The sequence below is a fragment of the Canis aureus genome, chromosome 18, assembly GCF_053574225.1.
Source record: "Canis aureus isolate CA01 chromosome 18, VMU_Caureus_v.1.0, whole genome shotgun sequence".
In the NCBI taxonomy this organism is placed as follows: Eukaryota; Metazoa; Chordata; class Mammalia; order Carnivora; family Canidae; genus Canis; species Canis aureus.
This window is the reverse complement of record NC_135628.1, coordinates 38,082,968-38,103,815: the sequence shown is the minus strand read 5'-3', so window position 1 is coordinate 38,103,815 and position 20,848 is coordinate 38,082,968. Positions and strand designations below refer to the sequence as shown.

The window sequence follows — 20,848 nt, the reverse complement described above, 5'->3', positions numbered from 1 at the left end:
AATTCTTTACCCCTACCAGTGGGCTTTGCAGTGGAACTTTGCAGCCCCTCCTATCAAGAGGTAGATCTCTTTCCCTATATCTTGAAGTTTGGCTGACTTTGTGACTCACTTTGGATAGTCAGGTGTGTCAGATAGAGTACCAATTCATGACTAGGCCTAAGAGATCTTGTGGGCTTGTGCTCTGTCTTAGAACCCTGCTATCACCATGTGAGCTAGCATGCTGAATGATGAAACATGGTCCAGGCACTGCCCCCACCCCAGCCAACAGAAAACCAACTTTCTAAACTGTGAGTAAGACCATTCTAGATCAGTCAGCCCTTAGATGAGCCCTTAGTTGCATGAATGGGCCTAGCTAGGCCCAGTTCCGAAGAACCATCCAATTCACCCATAGACCCAGGAGTGATAATAAATCCTTATTTTAAGATACCGAGTTTAGGGCTGTTTGTTACAAAGCAATAGCTAACTGATATAGCCCATATCCCCTTTCAACTGCCCTCTAGCCTTTTTCCTTTGGATTCCCAACTAACTATATTTCCTATCTTACTTCCCTCTCATTCTATCCTTTAAGCACCTTAGTCTCCAACCCTAACAATTACTCTTCTCAGGGTATTTTTGCCAAGATGTCCATGACTGCCTGTTGTTAAATGTAGTGCACACTTGATATAAATCTTACCAAACTTTGGCTCAGCATTTATCACCAGTGACTCTCCTGCTTTGGCTTTTGTGCTTAGATGTCTCACTTGTGACACCCAGGTTTCTCCTTCCAGGTTTCCTCAGAGGCTTCTCTTGGATTTCCAACCCTCTAACATCGTGGTTACTTAAGAAGTATGTCCTAGGGTGCTACTCTTCCCACTTTATAATCCTTCCTGAAGACCTCTTGAACTCATTTTTTTTTCATAGAACTATTACTTCTTTTATAAATTTATTTCTATTAAAAATTTTAAAAGACTTATTTAATAACCACATGAGAATCACCATGATACTTTGCTCACCAAATTTAACTATGGTTTAGGTTAAGAAGCAGCATGTATTAATATTAAGTTGAATTTTTTCTTGGCTTGTTGAAATTAGGCATATTTTTAACCTTGTAGATTGTTTCTATCATATCTATATGGACAGATACTTTCTTTCAGCATTTTGAAAATGTCACAAAGTCTTCTGGCCTCCATTATTTTTGCTGAGAAGTTAGTTATTAATCATATTATTGTTTTGTAGGTAATGTAACATTTTTCTCTTGTTGCTTTCAAGATTTTCCTTCCATTTTTGGCTTTCATCAGTTTGACTCTGTTATGGCCAAGTGGGGTTTTCTGCTTTTTGTTTGTTTGCTTTTTAACATTTTAGTTATTTATTCATGAGAGAGACACAGAGAGAGAGAGAGAGAGAGAGAGGCAGAGACACAGGCAGAGGGAGAAGCAGTTTCCATGCAGGGAACCTGACGTGGGACTCGATCCCAGGTCTCCAGGATCAGGCCCTGGTCCGAAGGCAGTGCTAAACCACTGAGCCACCCGGGCTGCCCCAAGTGTGTTTTTCTTTATATTCATCCCACTTGGGACCCATTAGTTTTTTGGCTCTATAAGTTAATTTTTTTTTCTTTTTGCCTAATCTGAGATTGCCACTTTATCTTCAAATGTAGAATATTTTTACCACCCTTAAATCTCCTTCACATCCATACAGTCATTATTCAACTTCCTATAATATTCTCTATCTCATGTGATCCAGAGCTTTAAATATTGTCCCTTTCATTCTCAGAATCTACTGAAGCTAAGATTTAAGACATTCCAGAATAAATGTTGTATGTATAGACTCCAGTGTTCTACTAACATCTCTAATTTCCACTTAGATTTTAGGCCTTGTATCCCTCAATATCTCATTAGCAGTTTGATGCTTTTAAGAAATTTCTTCTACTCTTTTCAACAATTTCATTGTTTCTAGTAATCAGATTTGTCTAACTAAGTAGCCCTGACTGTTACCAGGAATAAAATTCTCTAATTATAAATTGGTTCAAATGTTTTTTGATTTTTTTTTAAAAGAACATACATTTACTAAGGAACTCTCCCAGAAAGGCATGGGTTCTTTATAAAATGATGAAAATCCAGAGGATAAAAAAGCCCTCCCTGTCAAAGGCTGTACAATGTTATTTGAATTGGAAAGAAAATCTGAAGATTTCCCACTGTAGCAGTGGAAACTTAAGAAAGCATACAGAAAGTACCAAAAACCTACTCAAGACTTTTAACATGTTCATAACTATTTTCTATTTTATGCCTCAGGAAATCAAATTATATCATTCAATATCCTGTAGCAAATAATTTGGGAGGCTTTTCTAAAAATAAAATAATGGAAAATTCATTTATTTTGAAAACTCACTTAAGTTTTGTGTAAAACAGAATGACCAGAGGAAGGGTAAGATTTGTACTGGAAAAGAGGTTCAAGATGGATAATCCTTAATTTGGAACTAGCAGTTCTAGGAAAGTGTAGATAACAAGTATATCATAGAAAAACTTTCCACCTATTCCTGCCAAAACTCCATTTAAAAATCATTTGCCAGAGCCTTTTGATACTGGAAATATAAATAATATCTATAGAGTTGTTTCAAAGCTTCATTATCTTAAAATATTTAAAATTATTTTCCTTTATCAAACAAACCAGATAAATCACTCGGAAATTTTTTTAGCAGAGATGAATTAGGATTCTTGTCTTCTGACTTGCACCATGTTGCTTTCCCACAGTGATGAATATTTATTAAAATAAATTGTAGTAGTCACACCTGCAAACAAGAATGCACATAGGCTGTCAATTAGATTTTGGCTACACTGCCCAGTGAAAGGAAATGACCGTTCTCCTTCTTGTCCCTGGTGCATGAGTCTCATTTAAAATGCCTGTTTTCGGAATGCCTGGGTGGCTCAGTGGTTGAGCTGCCTTCAGCTCAGGGCATGATCCCGAAGTCTTGGGATCGAGTCCCGCATCAGGCTCCCTACAGGCAGCCTGCTTCTCCCTCTGCCTCTCTCTTTGTGTCTTGATTGAATGAATGAATGAATGAATAAATAAATAAATAAATAAATAAATAAATAAATAAATAAATAAATAAATAAAATGTCTGTTTATAGTCTTCATTGGAATGACACATGTCACTCCATCAATAAGTAAATAATTTCTTTTTCAGGTAGGTGGGGTTAATAAGTACAAGTTTCTAAATGCCCAGAACATAGATCTTTCATCTTCTAATGTCTATTCTAATAAAAATGATTGTTCTTCATTTTTTATTATTATCTTTCTAAAAACAGTCTTAGTCTCTAGGTGGCTCCAAGAAAGGTAGTACTGCAAACTCTGACCTACATATTCCTTCTTTCTTTCTGTTATTTCCTTTTTACACTAGAATTTCTGTGATGTCTCCTAGCCCAAAGCACCAAGTTCATTGCCCCAAGGTTATGGTTAGTTATCATTTTACTTGTGCCATTAGTAGATCTCACTAAGGCAATATTATTTAGAGGCTCAAACAAAAGGGGACTTTTTAAATTTTTTTTATTTATTATAGTCACAGAGAGAGAGGGAGAGAGGCAGAGACATAGGCAGAGGGAGAAGCAGGCTCCATGCACCGGGAGCCCGACGTGGGATTCGATCCCAGGTCTCCAGGATCGCGCCCTGGGCCAAAGGCAGAGCCAAACCGCTGCGCCACCCAGGGATCCCCGGGACTTTTTTTTTTTTTTTTTTGAGAAGCTGAGAAAGGCTTAATCAGAGATATAATGTTTAAACTAAGTCTCATAGAAACGACAAATACCATTTGCTTCGACGTGGATGGAACTGGAGGGTATTATGCTGAGTGAAATAAGTCAGTCGGAGAAGGACAAACATTATATGGTCTCATTCATTTGGGGAATATAAAAAATAGTGAAAGGGAATAAAGGGGAAAGGAGAAAAAAATGAGTGGGAAATACGAGAAAGGGAGACAGAACATAAGAGACTTCTAACTCTGGGAAACGAACAAGGAGTGGTAGAAAGGGAGGTGGGTGGGGGGTGGGGGTGACTGGGTGATGGGCACTGAGGGGGGCACTTGATGGGATGAGCACTGGATGTTATTCTATATGTTGGCAAATTGAACACCAATAAAAAAGCAAAAAAACAAAAAACAAAAAAAACCTGTCTTAGAGATTCTGTAGGAGTCTACCGTGCAGAGGAGAGATAGAGGAAACAGCAGGTATGAAGGCACAAAGGCAAAAATACCAACATCAAACCCTGCCTTACACTTAAGATTATTAAGCAGAATGGCTGGAGCATAAGGTGAAGAATGAATGATGGAAGAGCATTAAAGCTGGATTGTGAAGGAAATTATCAGCCTTATAATTATAACATTGGACTTCATCATGTAGGTAATGGGGAGTAGTGCTTTGAAAGTAATGTACTTTGTATCTTAGAATATTTCTGATGATTCTGTAAATTATTAATTGACATGGCAACTAAAAAAATAAAGAAAACAAAGATAATAGAAGTTAGCATGTAGAGAAGGGGGTAGATTTGATAGAAATTTCTGTGGTCCAATTGACAGGACTCAATGATTTATAGAATGCAACAGGAAGGGAAGAACTGAAAATAAATGTGCAAGATTGGTGACATAGTGAGGCCATTAATAGAGATGGGGGACAAGGGGAGTAAAGCTGGGGTTCAGAAGAACTTGGAGTTATCACTGGAACTATGCCAGGTCATTTATAGATCAAATAGTGTAAATAGAGGTTAAGATCTCTACCCACCTCTCAAACCCCCAGCTTTCTTCCCTTGAGAATATGGGGGGTGTCTGGGGGGCTCAGTCAGTTAAGCTTCCCAACTCTTGATTTCAGCTCAGGTCATGATCTCAGGGTCGTGAGATGGAGTTTTGTGTCACTACTGCTGAGTGTGGAGGCTGCTTGGGATTCTTTCTTTCCCTCTCCCTCTGCCCCTCCGACTTGTACTGGTTCTCTCTCTATCTCTCTCTCACTAAGAAAAAATACAAAAACGAAAACTAGAATAAAGGATGTTAACTTGATTGATCACAGGTCACCAAAGTATCCACATTTACCTCTAGACAGGAGCAATGTGTATTAAAATATTAAAATGCCAAAAAATATATTAAAATGCCAAGTACATAGGAATTTGTAGTCTCTAGAGCATTCTCTCTCTTTCTCTCTCAGGCTGTAGAAGGGTCAGCTCCTTTATTCTCTCTCTCTCCCTACAAGACCCTTTAAAAATACTTAACAGCTTCATTGAGGTATAATTGACATACAATAAACTGCATCTATTTAAATTATAGAATTCTAGAAGTTTATATGTATATACCCATTTGTTTTCTGCTTTCTATTTTGTTAGTTTTCATTCTGGTCTTTATTATTTCCTTTTTTCTACTTATTTTAGGTTTAATTTACTCTTTCTTTTATTTAGCGCTATAAATTTCCCCTTAAACATTCTACAAATTATGATGCGTTGTAAATTTTTTCATTAAATTCAAAAAACTTTCTGATTTTCCCTTTCATTTTTTTCTTGACTTATGGATCTACATGTATTCTATATGGTTTGGAAATATTTTGAGATTTTTCAAAATATATTTTTATTACTGGTTTATAATTTAAACTCATTGTTGTAAAAGAACATATATGTATATATATATATATATATTTTTTTTTTTAAGATTTACTTATTTATCCGACAGAGAGTGACTGAGCCAGAGAGAGCTTGCACAAGTGGGGGGAGGGTCAGAGGGGGAAGCAGACACCCTGCTGAGCAGGGAGCCTGATTTGGGACTCGATCCTAGGACCCCAGGATCATGACCTGAACCAAAGGCAGATGCTTAACCAACTGAGCTGCCCAGGAGCCCCAAGAGAACATACTTTATATGATCTGAGTTCTTTTAGGTATAATGGCACTTATTTTACGGCTCAGAATAAGTACTCTACCCAATATTCTGTGAATCTTGAGGTTTTCCAGTCTGGCTGGTGTGTAACAGGCACTGTTCCGGGCCCACTTAGCACCCAGCACTGCTACCTCTGATCTGTCAGAGGGTTCAGTTTCTAGTTTTGGGTAGTTTCCTCATATGCATTCAGTCATCAGTACTTAGCTGAATACTCAAGGAGAACTGTCCATGTATTTTCCAAGTTCTCACTCTGTGAACTTGTCTCTTTTCCAGCCTTCTGTCCCCATCCTTAGAATTTTAGTTATCTAGGTCTTCCTTGACTCAGCTCATTTGCTCACCCAGGGAGTCCTCCAATTTCTGCCTTTGTTCACTCTCTCTGCACTGTGACTTGGAAATGCTCTCAGATCAATAGGCTGGGACAATTGCAAGGCTCACTTCATTTTCTTTCCTGCCTGTTGGGACCACTCTTCTTCCTTGACTGATTTACAATGTTTTGCACACTACTGTTTCCTATATTTTGTCTGGGTTTGGTTGTTTCAGGAAAAAGGATAAATCTGGGCCCTTACTTCATCTTGGTTAGAAGCAAAATTCTCTCTCTCTCTCTCTCTCTCTCTCTTTCTTCTTCTAAGAAGCTCCAGCAGTAGACATGTCAGAGCCTTTTCCTACAAGGGAAGAGACCCAGCCATCTCCTACAGATTTACTCTTTTCACTTGTGTCAGCCAGGCCAGGAGCTTACAGTCTCCCATACACAGGCAGGGCAAGCCTGGGAATAGGAGTTTGTATTTGTCCACTTTTGAAGTTGTAAAAAACAATCCAAAATCTAAGTAGCTGGTGACAACAAACATTTATTTCTTGCTTACTTGACATGAGGGCTGCAGTTGGTTCCAGCTGTGCTGGGCTCAGCTAGCTTTGCTTGGTCCAACTGGGCTTGTTGGGATTTATTTCATCTCTCTGCATCCAAGAACCCAAGGTGAAGAAATGATATCTTCTTGGTGAAGGTCCAGAGCAAGAGACACAAGGCCAAAGCATGCAATACATTTAAAGCTTTTGCTCAGTCCTGACATATACTTCACATCTATATATATTCTACAGACAAATGCAAGTCAATAGCTAAGCCCAAAGTTAAATGTATGGGAAAGTACACCCTACCCACAGGGAGCATAGCAGAGATAGAGAAAGAATAATTTTGAAGAATTATAATCTTCCATAGCACTGAAGACTTACTCTCTCTTGCTGTAATTACTAAGTGTTCTAGCACAATGGACCTCTCTCATAGTACTGAACACATCGCAGTATTTCACACATTAATTTCAATTTGACATTTATGTGACTCTTTTCTCTCTCCTCCACTGGAAAATAAGCTTCATAAATGCAGAGATGATTCCTGGTGCCTAGTAAGCAACTGTTGAATGAATGAATGTCTTTCTCTGTTTACTTCCTCAAAGCACTAAAAAATATGCCAGACTTTGCATTTGGTTAGAAATAGTTTAGGATAGACTAACCTAGGACCAAATGATTCTACATTGTCCATCCATGTTGGCAGAGAGCTCAGCTCTGGTACTTGACTCAAGTATAGGAAATGATGTAGAGCTTTGATTTCCTTTGCTATTGTTCTCTGTACATATTCTTATGGACATGGGGAGCTGCAGTTGGGAGCAACTCTTGTCCCAAAATGAAAGAGAAATACAGATGAAAACAAAAGTGAGATTCCAATTTTAACTATCAGATGAGCAAAAAATAAAATAATTGATAGCACTCAGTGACAGTGAGGAGGTGAAAAAGCAGGCACACTTGTATGTTGGAGGAATGTAAATTGGCACAGTCTTTAAGGAGGGCACTTTGACATACTTATCAAAAGTACATTCTCTTTGTCCTTACAATTTTCCTTACAATTTTGCTTTATGAATATATCCTATAGATATACTCATACAAAGGCTAATAATGTATAAAAGGATATTCAGTGAGCATAATAACGAAGGATTGGGAACATATAAAGGCCCAGCAAAGATGGATCAATTAAATAAAATGAGCAGCTGTGAAGCTCTTAAAACTAAAGTAGCTCTTTATCTACTGATATGAAATGAATTCTGTAATGCTAAGTGAAGAAGAGAGAGGGAGGCAGTGAAGAAGGGGAAACTCCAAAGGGAAATAAATAGTGTTCTCAAAAAGTAGTGAATGTTTGAGTATAGCTGAATTGAAGAGCATGTATAAGGACTTGGAAATAAACTAGAAATGTAAACACCAGAAGGATCCTGAAGGCCCTCGAATACTACATTGAAAATATTGCTCTGTGTCTTGAAGAGATGGAGAGTCCCTAATAGAGAGATGGAGAGTCCCTAATGTACTCCCTAATGTACTCGGTCCCTAATAGGGAGATGGAGAGTCCCTCATGTACTCGTTCTCCTCCTCCTGGAGAACGAGTGGGTCAGACTTCCTGGGGCTCCACAGCACTGGGCAGATAAAGATCAGAGGTGAGGGATAGGGTGGAGGCCATTGTGGAAGCCATGACAGACTCATGTTAGAGCAAGAGGTAAGATTGACCAGGGGCACTGACAATTAGGTGTAGGGAGTAAGGGAGAGGAAAGAGTCTGGAATGTTTCTCAGAGGCTAGACAAGGTCACTGACAGTGATTGCAACATTCACAGAGACATGGAATAGAGGGACTACTGGTTTATGGTGAATGTGGAAGCAAATTAATAGACTTGGCCTCTAACTTTCAATACAGGAACAAGTTTGAGTAACATTCTAACATTTGAATAGGCACAATTTTAGTCCATTTTACTGTATTTTTTCACTATTTTTCTAATAGCAAAGTATGTAATCTACCATAGGAAAAGCCTATACAAATTCCAATATTTATTTCTTGGAAGCCTAGAGATGAGACAATCACATGAAGGAAGGGGTTGTTGGTTTTTTGTTTTTTCCCCATTTGGAGATGTGTTTTAAACAACTGAAAACAAGTTGGAGCAGTGATTTGTTCAGAGTAGAATTAATTTGAGAAAAATCCCAACCAAGTTGCAGTACTGGCAAAGCCATAGCATTCTTCATTAAAATGCAGGAGAGGGAAAACAGGCAAATGATAAATTTAAAGTAGCACCAACTAATATGCTAAGGAGCAAATAACTGGAAAATGCCATCAGTTCTTAAAACTGATGTCGAGAAACTATGAGTATGGAGTTTAAGGGCAAATTTGAAGGATGGTGAAAATAAAAGCCTCTGTCTGGTCAATTTCAGAGAGAAATAGGGAAAGAAGCCTTTAATTTTTCTGTCTTTGCAAACTACAGTCCTATTTACTGTTTAGAATTCCTACTATGTAATTCTGGTTTCTTTTTGCTTCCAAGGTAGAAGGAAATTTTCCCATGTCTTCTCTTGACATGTGGTAGTCAGAGAAGTCAGGTTTGTCATATTCCATAGCAATATAATATCTAGAATGGGGATGTGTTAGGGATGCCTGGGTGGCTTAGAGTTCTCTCTCTCTCTGCCCCTTTCCCCCCAAAAAAAATAAATAAATAAAAATAAAAACATAACTAAAGAAAAATGATATGTCAGTGAGTAAAAACTATCACTTTCACCCACTTCAAGGAGATTCGGGACCCCCTCCTATGATTAGCAAAACAAAGGGAAAATTCAGAGAGAATGCTGTCTAGCTAGACAAAGGATCAAAGAGAGTGTTATCTAGCTAGATAAAGGATCAAACAGGCTGTATTTAATGATCTGAGAATTCTGGAGGAAAAGGTGATTTACATTTTCATTTTAAGCTAGGGAGCAAGCCAACAGGGATGAGATAATATAGGACATTCTGTTTCTCCATTCCCATATGAAAAATGGATAGACTATGTATGTGTATCTAAAGAAGTCTTCATTTTAAATTAAGACATCAAGAAATTTTTAGCATTTTATTAAGAACTAATGCTGTTTAAGAATTTTAACAGTGAAAAAAAAAAACCTACCAAAATGTTAAAATATCTTAGATGATTTCTATCATTTTTATTTAGTTGAAATCTTAGTTTTGCTAACTGCAAGAAATACCCTACTCAGGTTTTGGAAGACTAGCAATTTTAGTCTCAGTGTTTTTCCTAAACACATCAAAAAGTAAACAATACAATAGAGAAAAATATTCACATGTAACTTAGAACAGAATTTTCGTATCTCTAATAGATCAAAAAGAATAAAAAGGAAAAAATGGAAAAATGATAAAGATTGCTAATTCAAAGAAGATGGCCAATATACATGAAGAGATGCCCAGCTTCATTTAAAGATTTCTTTGAGAGATAAGAATGGAGGGCCAGAGGGAGAGGGAGGGAAAGGGAGGAGCAGAAGGGGAGGGAGAGGGACAAACAGACTTGGTGCTGAGCCAGGAGTTGATGAAGGACTGGATCTCACTCACGACCATGAGATCATGACCCAAGCTGAAACCAAGAGTTGGGCACTTAACTGACTGAGCTACCCAAGGATCTGGAGATGCTCAGCTTTATTAAGGGTCAGAGAAACATGCTAAGCAGGCTGAGGATGAGGCTGTTAGCAATCCTGGCTAGAATAGTGAGGGGACATCTAAATTATGCTAACTTTAGGAGACAGTCTACTCTTTAGGCCTTTTCTCTCTGCAAATCTATAGTTCAATGTCTTTTGGGGAATGGCAATGAAAAGATAGATTAATGCTGTTGGTGTCCAAGATTTTCCTCCCTCCTTATACCTTTTAGTAAAATATCACTAGAATAAGAGAATAAGACATGTTTTAGAATATTGTGTGCCTGTATGATTATCAAAACAAGGATAGTCCTAAATCATATTTCACACATATATTTATACATTTGGTTTTTTTTTTTTTTAAGATTTATTTATTTATTTATGATAGACACAGAGAGAGAGACAGAGAGGCGCAGAGACACAGGAGGAGGGAGAAGCAGGCTCCATGCCGGGAGCCCGATGTGGGACTCGATCCCGGGACTCCAGGATCGTGCCCTGGGCCAAAGGCAGGCGCCAAACCGCTGAGCCACCCAGGGATCCCCTACATTTGGGTTTTTAAAAAATATTGGACTGATTTGATTTCTAAAATCATTCATTATGTTTTATCATTTTATATAAATTAATATCTTTGAAAAAGTCTTCATGTAGATTCAAGTCACACCAGACTCAAATTTAGGAGATTTGAAACCCTGGTTTAATCACACTTTTAGAATTGCCACGGATCGTTAGAGTCTTCTAGTCCTCTGTCTCCTCAATTGCTTATATCCATTAGACAAATAACCCAAGTGCGTGGGCAGTCTTGGGGTAAATATTTCTGGTAGGACAATAATCTCCTTCTGAGACAGCCCATTCCTTAGATAACGCTGACTCCCACTGATGCAACTTGACTTGGATGCCTTCTGTGGCTTCTATCCTAACAACTTCTACTCTGACATCTGGATTCTGGAGCCTTTCAGAATGGTTGTGTTATTTTAAAATAGTCGATATGTCCTCTTTCATTCTGGTGCTTTGAGTAATTTGCCCTATTTCCATGGCTCTTTTATCATTCTGTCCTCTAATTCTGAGTATGTCCTTGAACTTGGGACTTGGGAAAGAGGTGTCAACTGGCATGTCCCAATGCTTTTTTTTTTTTTTTTTTTTTTTTAGAGAGAGAGAGAGAGCATGCATACAGGGGTTGGGGGCCAGAGAGAGAGGGAGAGACTATCTTAAGTGATGCTGAGATCACGACCTGAGCTGAAATCGAGAGTCAGGATACTTAACCAATTGAGCTATTCAAGTGCCCCTCTAAATTATCTTTTTAAACTAGTGTGATATTTCTTTGATCTTTTTTTCTCCCAAGTAGTTATTATTTCTGCAATTATTTTTATGAAGTCAATTCTAATTTTTTTCAAATGTATGGAGTTCTTCTTATGTGCCAGAAACTAGGGACACAGAGATAAACAAGGCCTGCATTGCTCCTAATCTCAGAAAGCAGGCAGAAGATATAGGTGCTACGGTCCATGGAATAATGACCCCAACCATTCCTTTTCCCTTACATAGCAAAAGGGATTTTGTAGATATGGTTAAGGTTGAGGGCCTTGAGAAGATGAAAGTATCTTGGGTCATTCAGGTAGACCCAGTCTAATCACATCCTTAAAAGAAGAGAATCTGGGGATCCCTGAGTGGCTTAGTGATTTGGCACCTGCCTTTGCCCCAGGGCGCAATCCTGGAGTCCCGGGATTGAGTCCCATGCCAGGCTCCTGGCATGGAGCCTGCTTCTCCCTCTGCCTGTATCTCTGCCTCTCTCTCTCTCCCTCTGTCTAAAATCAATCAATCAATCAATCAATCAATCTTAAAAAAAAAAAAAAGAAGAAGAGAATCTTTCCCAGCTATACTCAGAGAACCAGAGAGATGGCAGCATGAGAAGAATTCAACCTGCGGTTACTGGTTTTGAAAACAGAGGAAGGGGCTACTAGCCAAGGATTGTGGAGAGCCACTAGAAATTGGAAAAGGTAAAAAAAAAAAAAAGAAAGAAAGAAAAAGAAATTGGAAAAGGTAAGGAGACAGATTCTTCCCCAGATCCTCCAGAAGAAGTACAACTCCCATGACACCATGATTTTAGCTCAGTGAGACCTGCATAGGACTTCTGACCTACAGAACTAAAGATAATACATTTGTGATGTGTATGCTGCCAAATTCGTGGCAATTTGTTAAAGCAACAAAAAGCAAATTAATGCAGATGGTCTCAGTGCAAGGCTTGTTCAGATGGTGGTCAAGGTAGAATGGAGGTGTAAGCCAAGTGCGTTGGGCACTCAGTGTTGAGCATAGCCCAACTGATAAAGATGAGCAAGGAATGCAAAGGAGGTCCACAAGTTGTCCTTGAAGTATTAGGATTCAGTCAGTCATGGCAGGAGAGAAAGACATTTCAGACAAAGGGATGAAGACCCAAGTCAACATTACAACATGTTTGCATATCAATTTTCTATCTGGGTAAAGTTGTGAAAAACTTGGAAAAGGAATATAAATACTTCTGTTCTGACTAAATAGCAGTCTGGATATTCCCAATGGTCCTTCTACTTTCCAACATCCATATGGTGACCAATACATGCCTTTTAATGCATTGCTGAGCTTCCAGGAAATAAGAAAATACCTGAAGCCCTCCCTCACACAGCAAATCAATATATAAATGGCCATCCATATAGATCAGACCCACTTTCATGCTGAGGATAACTAAAAAAGATGAAGAAAAAAACAGTCACCGAGAAATTACCATAGTGCCAATAGGATCATAAGGAATTACCATGCATGCAGATGGAAATCCAGAGACATACACTCAGTACCCAGAGCAATTTCTTCTGTCCTGGGGGAGTTCCTACCCCAAAAAAAGTGGCTTAAGAGGCTGGGCAGCATAAACAAGAAAAAAAAAAAGTGCTATCCCCAAGAGAAAAGATGGGTAAATTTGATTGCATTAAAATTGAGGACTTCTGCTCATTTAAGGGAAAAAAAGGTAAAGTAAAAAGCCACAAAGATATGAGGCCACAAATAATAAAGAATTCAATTTCAGAATCTATAAGGAACTCCAGAAATTCAATAAGAAAAAGACTGACAATCCAATAGAAAAATCTCCAAATATCAACAGACATTTCACATAAGCCTCAGCAGAGATAGTAAACAAATATAGTAAGATGTCACCAGAGAAAGTCAATTTAAAATAAGATAGCATTTTACACCCACTGTTAGCAAAATGAAGAAATCTGACAATACTAAAAGTTGACAAGAATATCAAACAATGGACACTGTTATACACAACTGGTGCAAGTTTGTAATGAATTGGTTCAAACACTCTGGGAAAAAAAATGGTATAATACACTAGTTTTGAATGTTTATATGTCCTGCAACCCAACAATTCCACCTTAGGGTATATATCCTGGAAAAACACTGGTACACATACACCCGAAACTGCATAAGAGCATTCATAGCAACACTGATGGACCAGGGAGGAAAAATTAAATAGAAACAATTTAATCACAGACAAGGCAATGGTTAAATATATTGTGATATATTCACACAAATATGATACAACTTTGAATGTAAATGGACATTATATGAATTATGTAATGACACATCAAGTTGCAAAGAATTACATATTATGAAACAAATTTTCTAAAGTTCAAAAAACCCTAAATAATAAGTTATTTAGGAATATATTTAGATATGATAAAACATATGGATTAATTATAATATTGGATGAAAATAGCAAGTTGCAGAAAACTAGAATATGACCCAATTTTTATAAAGCTCTAAAATAAGCAAGACTATGTATTTTGTAGAACTACATAGAAATCTATGTGATTTTACATGTAAAATTACATGTAAAAACCCAATAGCAAAGTAAAATGGTAAGCACAAAATTCAAGATGGGTTATCCCCAGCAGGAAACAGGGGGCTGGGTTTGCAGAAGTCCACACAGGAACCTTCAACAGAATTGATTGTATTTGGTTGACTGTCAGTATGATATGTTCACTGATGTTTATCTTATCATTATGTTCGGTGACTTACAAGTACATTGCCTATATTCTTTCATGGTACCAAATATTACCTAATAAAATTTTAACTAAACCACACAAAATTGTGTTTGTTAAGGTGGCTGTTCATCCAGCTCCCTCTTCCTTGAGTGTTCTGTTTTGTACTGCCAGACTTGAATGAGGGTCTTAGGCCTGAAAGAAGAAAAAAGTGTGCTGAAGATAATATGCACCAATGCTGCCTGAGCACAGCTCACAACTAATGATCTTCCCAGGCTCGATGTCTCAAAATTATTATAAAATGACAGAGTCAATTCTCTATTACTCTGTTGGGTTGTATTTCAATTTAGTGGTTCATTTTTCAGTGGCAGTCTGATCTTCAAAATACCGTGTTCAAGACTGGATGTGGGCTTCAAGGGGTGCCTGGCTGTCACATGCCTTCTCTTTCTGCCCCCTAACAGTGAAAGTCTCATTTATGTATTTTAAAGGAAGGGTAGAAAGAATTCCTTGGTTTAAGTTACAAGTTTTGTCTTAAACATAGAGTTTAAACACACAATAAAGCCTTTGTTACCAAACATGTTGGAGGAGTGGAGAGTGACAATTGTTAATAAATTTGAGTTAGGTAATTTTCAATCAGATTGGTTTCTCAATCTCTTTAAGGACTAGCAAGGCAAAAATCTAACTACCCTCAGCACCTCACTTCTATTCCAGTGCCTCTCATCTCTCAGAACCACCATCTTGCTGGGTTTACCCCAAGCAGAATGTCTTTCTCATCTTACCTCCTGCTATCCAGAGATATGCTCCCTTCCCTTCTAATTGCCAAACTCAGATCCTTGCCAACCACCTCCCTTTTGCTAGAGGCAGGGCTTTAATGGGGTTCAGGACTGGGCCAATGGGAGGGGCTGAGGGGCTGGGGACCTCTGGCCAGGGCAGGAGTTTAATCCAACGTAATGCAGAGAATAAGAATTAATGTAGATCAGAATGACACTGCAAGCCATGATGTGGCTAGAGACTGTCCATTGAGGTTACACATCCCTGACTCAAACCCCCCAGTTATGCCACTTTTTAGTTCTAGAGTCCCTGAAATCCTCAGAGCCTCAGCTTCTTTGCCAATAAAAATAGTTAATATCTATATCCTAGGGTGGTTATAAAGATTCAATTATGTTTATAAATGAAGTACTCAGTATATACTCAGATATGGTGTTTTATTTGTATTGGGTGAATATGTTGAAATTATAGAGGTTCTTTCTAGGTTTGCTGATAGATACTCAGCCTTGATTCATTAGGGGTTGATTCACTTACTCATTCTTGAACACAGATTTCTTGACACTCCTTTTCACTGTTGAATCTATTTCCTGAGCCATTACAGCCACTGAACCAAAAGCGGGCGCAGGAGTTGACCTGTTTGTCATAATACCATCGAACCACGTATTCTCCACAGTTTCCTGGCTTTAGGGCTTCCAAGCATCTAGGATCTAGAGTGAGAAAAGGATCATGTGTCATTATAGGTTTTTCTTTCCCTGAAAAGATGAAAACTGAAAGCTTTATGAAGTTTATTCTCCATGCACCCAAGCACACCAAGAAAATGAGGTACCAAGTTAAAGAAGGGTTCCCTAATACCTAAAATATTTCCTCCACTACCACCAACTCCACCATTAGATACTCCTTTGAAAACATAAAAGTTTTTGATCTTCATGAAATCTCATTAAAAGTGTATATTCCCCTGAAAGCATAGCACCTTCATTGACTAATACTCTTGCAAAGATTAGTTGACAAGAGAAAACTAGGATTTCTTCATTTACTTTGGACTAGATTTAAAATCAGATTAACATTTGGAATAAAGATGATCTCAGCCTTCTATACACCTTTCTTCCAAATATGTTCATGGAAAGTACCACTGTGATCACATTAATTGTGCCTACTAAAAAAGGAAAATCCTTTTAAGTTACAAAAATATATATAAATAAAGGGCTCTTCTTATATCACATTTTTCTTTTAAAAAGAGCAGTTCTTGGGGTGCCCGAGTGACTCAGTCAGTTAAGCATCCGACTCTTGATTTCAGCACAGGTCATGATTTCAGGGTTGTGAGATGGAAACCTACATTGGGCTTCATCATGTTCAGTGTAGTCTACATAAGATTCTCTCCCTCTCCCTCTGCCCCTCTCCCTGCTCACTCTCTCTCTCTCTAAATTAAAAAAAATCTTTAAAAAGAGCAGTTCCTACAGGACAATAAAAACATGAGCTTTTAATGTCTACTTATGAATAAATTTTAGAAACACTTCCACCATAAAGAAAAAAAAACAAAAGAGAACTACAATAATAAAGCCATTCGTTAAACCTCTTTTTATTTTGTGGTACTCCTTAGTGTCTTGATCAGTATTCCTTACCTGGAGATGTGATTCCAGGGTAAGAAAAGCCACAAAAACCAAATAGGTACTTGTTGCCTGAGACTTGTGTTCTGTGAGACAGTTTATATGCCGAAAGATTTACTCCTTAGTTGCAAAACAAGCCCTCTCTCCATCTCCCAGATTCATCTCCCTAGATATGGAGCATGTCTTGATTCCTTTATTTTCCAAAACTAACCTCCAAATCCACCTCTCCTATGAAGACTCCTTAGATCAAATGGAAAGTAGTAGATTTTCACTATCTCCACTGTTAAAAACTAAATAATGTATATTGTCTAACTTGTCAAGCCAACCTCTGAGCTTCTTTTGGTCAAAGATGTTGTTTCTGGGCCTGTTCTTCAGAAACTATGTATATAATGATTAATTTCTATAGATAGTAACCATAGAGAATATGTGGAAGAATCTAGGTTCTAGCTTTTTTTCTCTTCTACAGTCTGGGTGTCAGAAATTCAAATGTCCAAATGTGTCAAGGCCACATATAATACAACAAGGAATGGTAGGGGCTATGATAAAATGGGAACACAATCCTCTCTAAAGGCATTTAAATTTTAAAAAAAAATGTTACAAGAATTAAAAAAAAATTTATTGACCAAATTTGTTCCACAATTTTCTAATTTGTTATATAATAAAATGTGTTTCCTATTTAGAGTCAAAACACATTCTTTCTGAATGAGAGCTTAGAGCCCCCCCTTTCTGCACCTTGACATTATAGACACAGCAGCGTATTAGCAGGTGTTTCTTACCTTTGTGCGCCAACTTTTCTGGCTGTAAGTTCAAAACAGGACTTGGAATTCTGGATTCGACACCCTCTGTCCCATCTTCTGGCTGCTCGGTGGCAGCAGCCTCAGGTGAAGGACTGGTGGCCAGGCTGCCAGCCCAGGTAGGCTCTGGAGGCTCATTCTCTTTGTCCTCAGCTCCAGAGACACTGACCTACACAAAACATCCACATTTTTGTTTCTGGTGATAATCAAGTCAGAAAAGTTAGTTTGCTTTGGGGAACATTTAGGGGAAAATTCAGCATTGCTTCTTCTCCCCAACTCTCCAATATTATTTCAGTAAAAACTCAGGAAACGCCCCTCTTCTATGTCATGCATCCCTGAGTACCTAAATTATGGACGTTCCCACTGCCAGGCATGTGCTGGACCTTCCAGAGAGATCTGCATGCAGGGCATGAAAGGTGGTGAGCTTAGGAGGAGGTAATCTTCATTCTTTTCATAGTCACTGGCATGAGGAGGAGAAATAACCTAGTTTCTCTGACCTTTTTTAAAATAGCCTTTTCTCCATTTCTTAACACTAGATAAATTAACAATATATTCCAGAATATCTACAACAAACTCTCAATCGATTTTGAGATTGGGGATGGGGGCGGCAGAGGACAATAATACAGCTGAAATAAAAACAGTAGCAATCACTTTTCATCTCATCCTAATATCTGGACCCCAGCAAATGCCAGTGCTGCAGGATACTTAGCTTCAAAGAAGTTTTAGAAATGTTTGTTAGCTAAGGAACAAAGGAATATAATTATAAAAGCAAGTTTTCTGGACTCCAGTTTCTATGTTTTATCTATATTTATGATATGTAATGAGAAAGGAAAAAAAGGTATTTTGCTTCAAAAAAAATGTCAGATCAGTTATTCTTGACTACAATTGCCAGGAGCAAGGGCAATCTTTTATGGGACCAATTAAGTTCTTTTACTTTTTTCCCCCTTGGACCCCAGCTACAGGAAATTAAATTGACCATTTATCTTGGTCTTGGCACAGGATGGTCATTTATCCTTTCAAGGCCCTCTTTTTTCCTTTTTTTTTTATTTAATAGGCAAATCTACAAACAAAGTCAAGTAATTTTTGATGCCTTCTTACCTATCATTCTGTGTCTAGAGCCAGCTGTCACCATTAGCTCTTCTCTGCTGCCTAAGCAATTCCACTGTTTTTGATTCTGTACACACACACACACACACACACACACACGGGGAAAGGCTAATCAATTCTGTTACTCGGAGTTGGTTCTTTGAAAAAATTAATAAGATAGATAAACCATTAGCCAGCCTTATTAAAAAGAAGAGAGAGAAGACTCAAATTAATAAAATCATGAATGAGAAAGGAGAGATCACTACCAACACCAAGGAAATACAAACGATTTTAAAAACATATTATGAACAGCTATACGCCAATAAATTAGGCAATCTAGGAGAAATGGACGTATTCCTGGAAAGCCACAAACTACCAAAACTGGAACAGGAAGAAATAGAAAACCTGAACAGGCCAATAACCAGGGAGGAAATTGAAGCAGTCATCAAAAACCTCCCAAGACACAAGAGTCCAGGGCCAGATGGCTTCCCAGGGGAATTCTATCAAACGTTTAAAGAAGAAACCATACGTATTCTACTAAAGCTGTTTGGAAAGATAGAAAGAGATGGAGTACTTCCAAATTCGTTCTATGAGGCCAGCATCACCTTAATTCCAAAACCAGACAAAGACCCCGCCAAAAAGGAGAATTATAGACCAATATCCCTGATGAACATGGATGCAAAAATTCTCAAGATACTAGCCAATAAGATCCAACAGTACATTAAGAAAATTATTCACCATGACCAAGTTGGATTTATCCCCGGGACACGAGGCTGGTTCAACACTCGTACAACAATCAATGTGATTCATCACATCAGCAAGAGAAAAACCAAGAACCATATGATCCTCTCATTAGATGCAGAGAAAGCATTTGACAAAATACAGCATCCATTCCTGATCAAAACTCTTCAGAGTGTAGGGATAGAGGGAACATTCTTCAACATCTTAAAAGCCATCTACGAAAAGCCCACAGCAAATATCATTCTCAATGGGGAAGCACTGGGAGCCTTTCCCCTAAGATCAGGAACAAGACAGGGATGTCCACTCTCACCACTGCTATTCAACATAGTACTGGAAGTCCTAGCCTCAGCAATCAGACAACAAAAAGAAATAAAAGGCATTCAAATTGGCAAAGAAGAAGTCAAACTCTCCCTCTTCGCCAATGACATGATACTCTACATAGAAAACCCAAAAGTCTCCACCCCAAGATTGCTAGAACTCATACAGCAATTTGGTAGCGTGGCAGGATACAAAATCAATGCCCAGAAATCAGTGGCATTTCTATACACTAACAATGAGACTGAAGAAAGAGAAATTAAGGAGTCAATCCCATTTACAATTGCACCCAAAAGCATAAGATACCTAGGAATAAACCTAACCAAAGATGTAAAGGATCTATACCCTCAAAACTATAGAACACTTCTGAAAGAAATTGAGGAAGACACAAAGAGATGGAAAAATATTCCATGCTCATGGATTGGCAGAATTAATATTGTGAAAATGTCAATGTTACCCAGGGCAATATACACGTTTAATGCAATCCCTATCAAAATACCATGGACTTTCTTCAGAGAGTTAGAACAAATTATTTTAAGATTTGTGTGGAATCAGAAAAGACCCTGAATAGCCAGGGGAATTTTAAAAAAGAAAACTACATCTGGAGGCATCACAATGCCAGATTTCAGGTTGTACTACAAAGCTGTGGTCATCAAGACAGTGTGGTACTGGCACAAAAACAGACATATAGATCAATGGAACAGAACAGAGAACCCAGAAGTGGACCCTGAACTTTATGGTCAATTAATATTCGATAAAGGAGGAAAGACTATCCACTGGAAGAAAGACAGTCTCTTCAATAAATGGTGCTGGGAAAATTGGACATCCCCATGCAGAAGAATGAAACTAGACCACTCTCTTTCACCATACACAAAGATAAGCTCAAAATGGATGAAAGATCTAAATGTGAGACAAGATTCCATCAAAATCCTAGAGGAGAACACAGGCAACACCCTTTTTGAACTCGGCCACAGTAACTTCTTGCAAGATACATCCACGAAGGCAAAAGAAACAAAAGCAAAAATGAACTATTGGGACTTCATCAAGATAAGAAGCTTTTGCACAGCAAAGGATACAGTCAACAAAACTCAAAGACAACCTACAGAATGGGAGAAGATATTTGCAAATGACGTATCAGATAAAGGGCTAGTTTCCAAGATCTATCAAGAACTTATTAAACTCAACACCAAAGAAACA

The 20,848-nt window shown here is 38.1% G+C and overlaps 1 protein-coding gene and 1 long non-coding RNA gene across 4 annotated transcripts in view; one reads left to right on the top strand and one right to left on the bottom strand.

The window, feature by feature from the left end:
- LOC144288859 (uncharacterized) overlaps positions 1-20,848 on the top strand; it is a 171,596-nt gene that overhangs the window by 11,474 nt on the left and 139,274 nt on the right. The gene's annotated exons all lie outside the window — the stretch shown is intronic.
- The window catches only part of COL28A1 (collagen type XXVIII alpha 1 chain), a 161,424-nt gene continuing 154,403 nt past the window's right edge, over positions 13,828-20,848 (bottom strand). For both annotated transcript variants that reach the window (XM_077856802.1, XM_077856804.1), the window contains 3 exons: positions 17,492-17,678; positions 15,646-15,818; positions 13,828-14,538 (listed from right to left, as the gene is read on the bottom strand). In XM_077856802.1, the coding sequence (XP_077712928.1) occupies positions 15,646-15,818; positions 17,492-17,678 (360 nt within the window). In that variant the 3' untranslated portion in view covers positions 13,828-14,538. The remainder of the gene's footprint in view (positions 14,539-15,645; positions 15,819-17,491; positions 17,679-20,848) is intronic.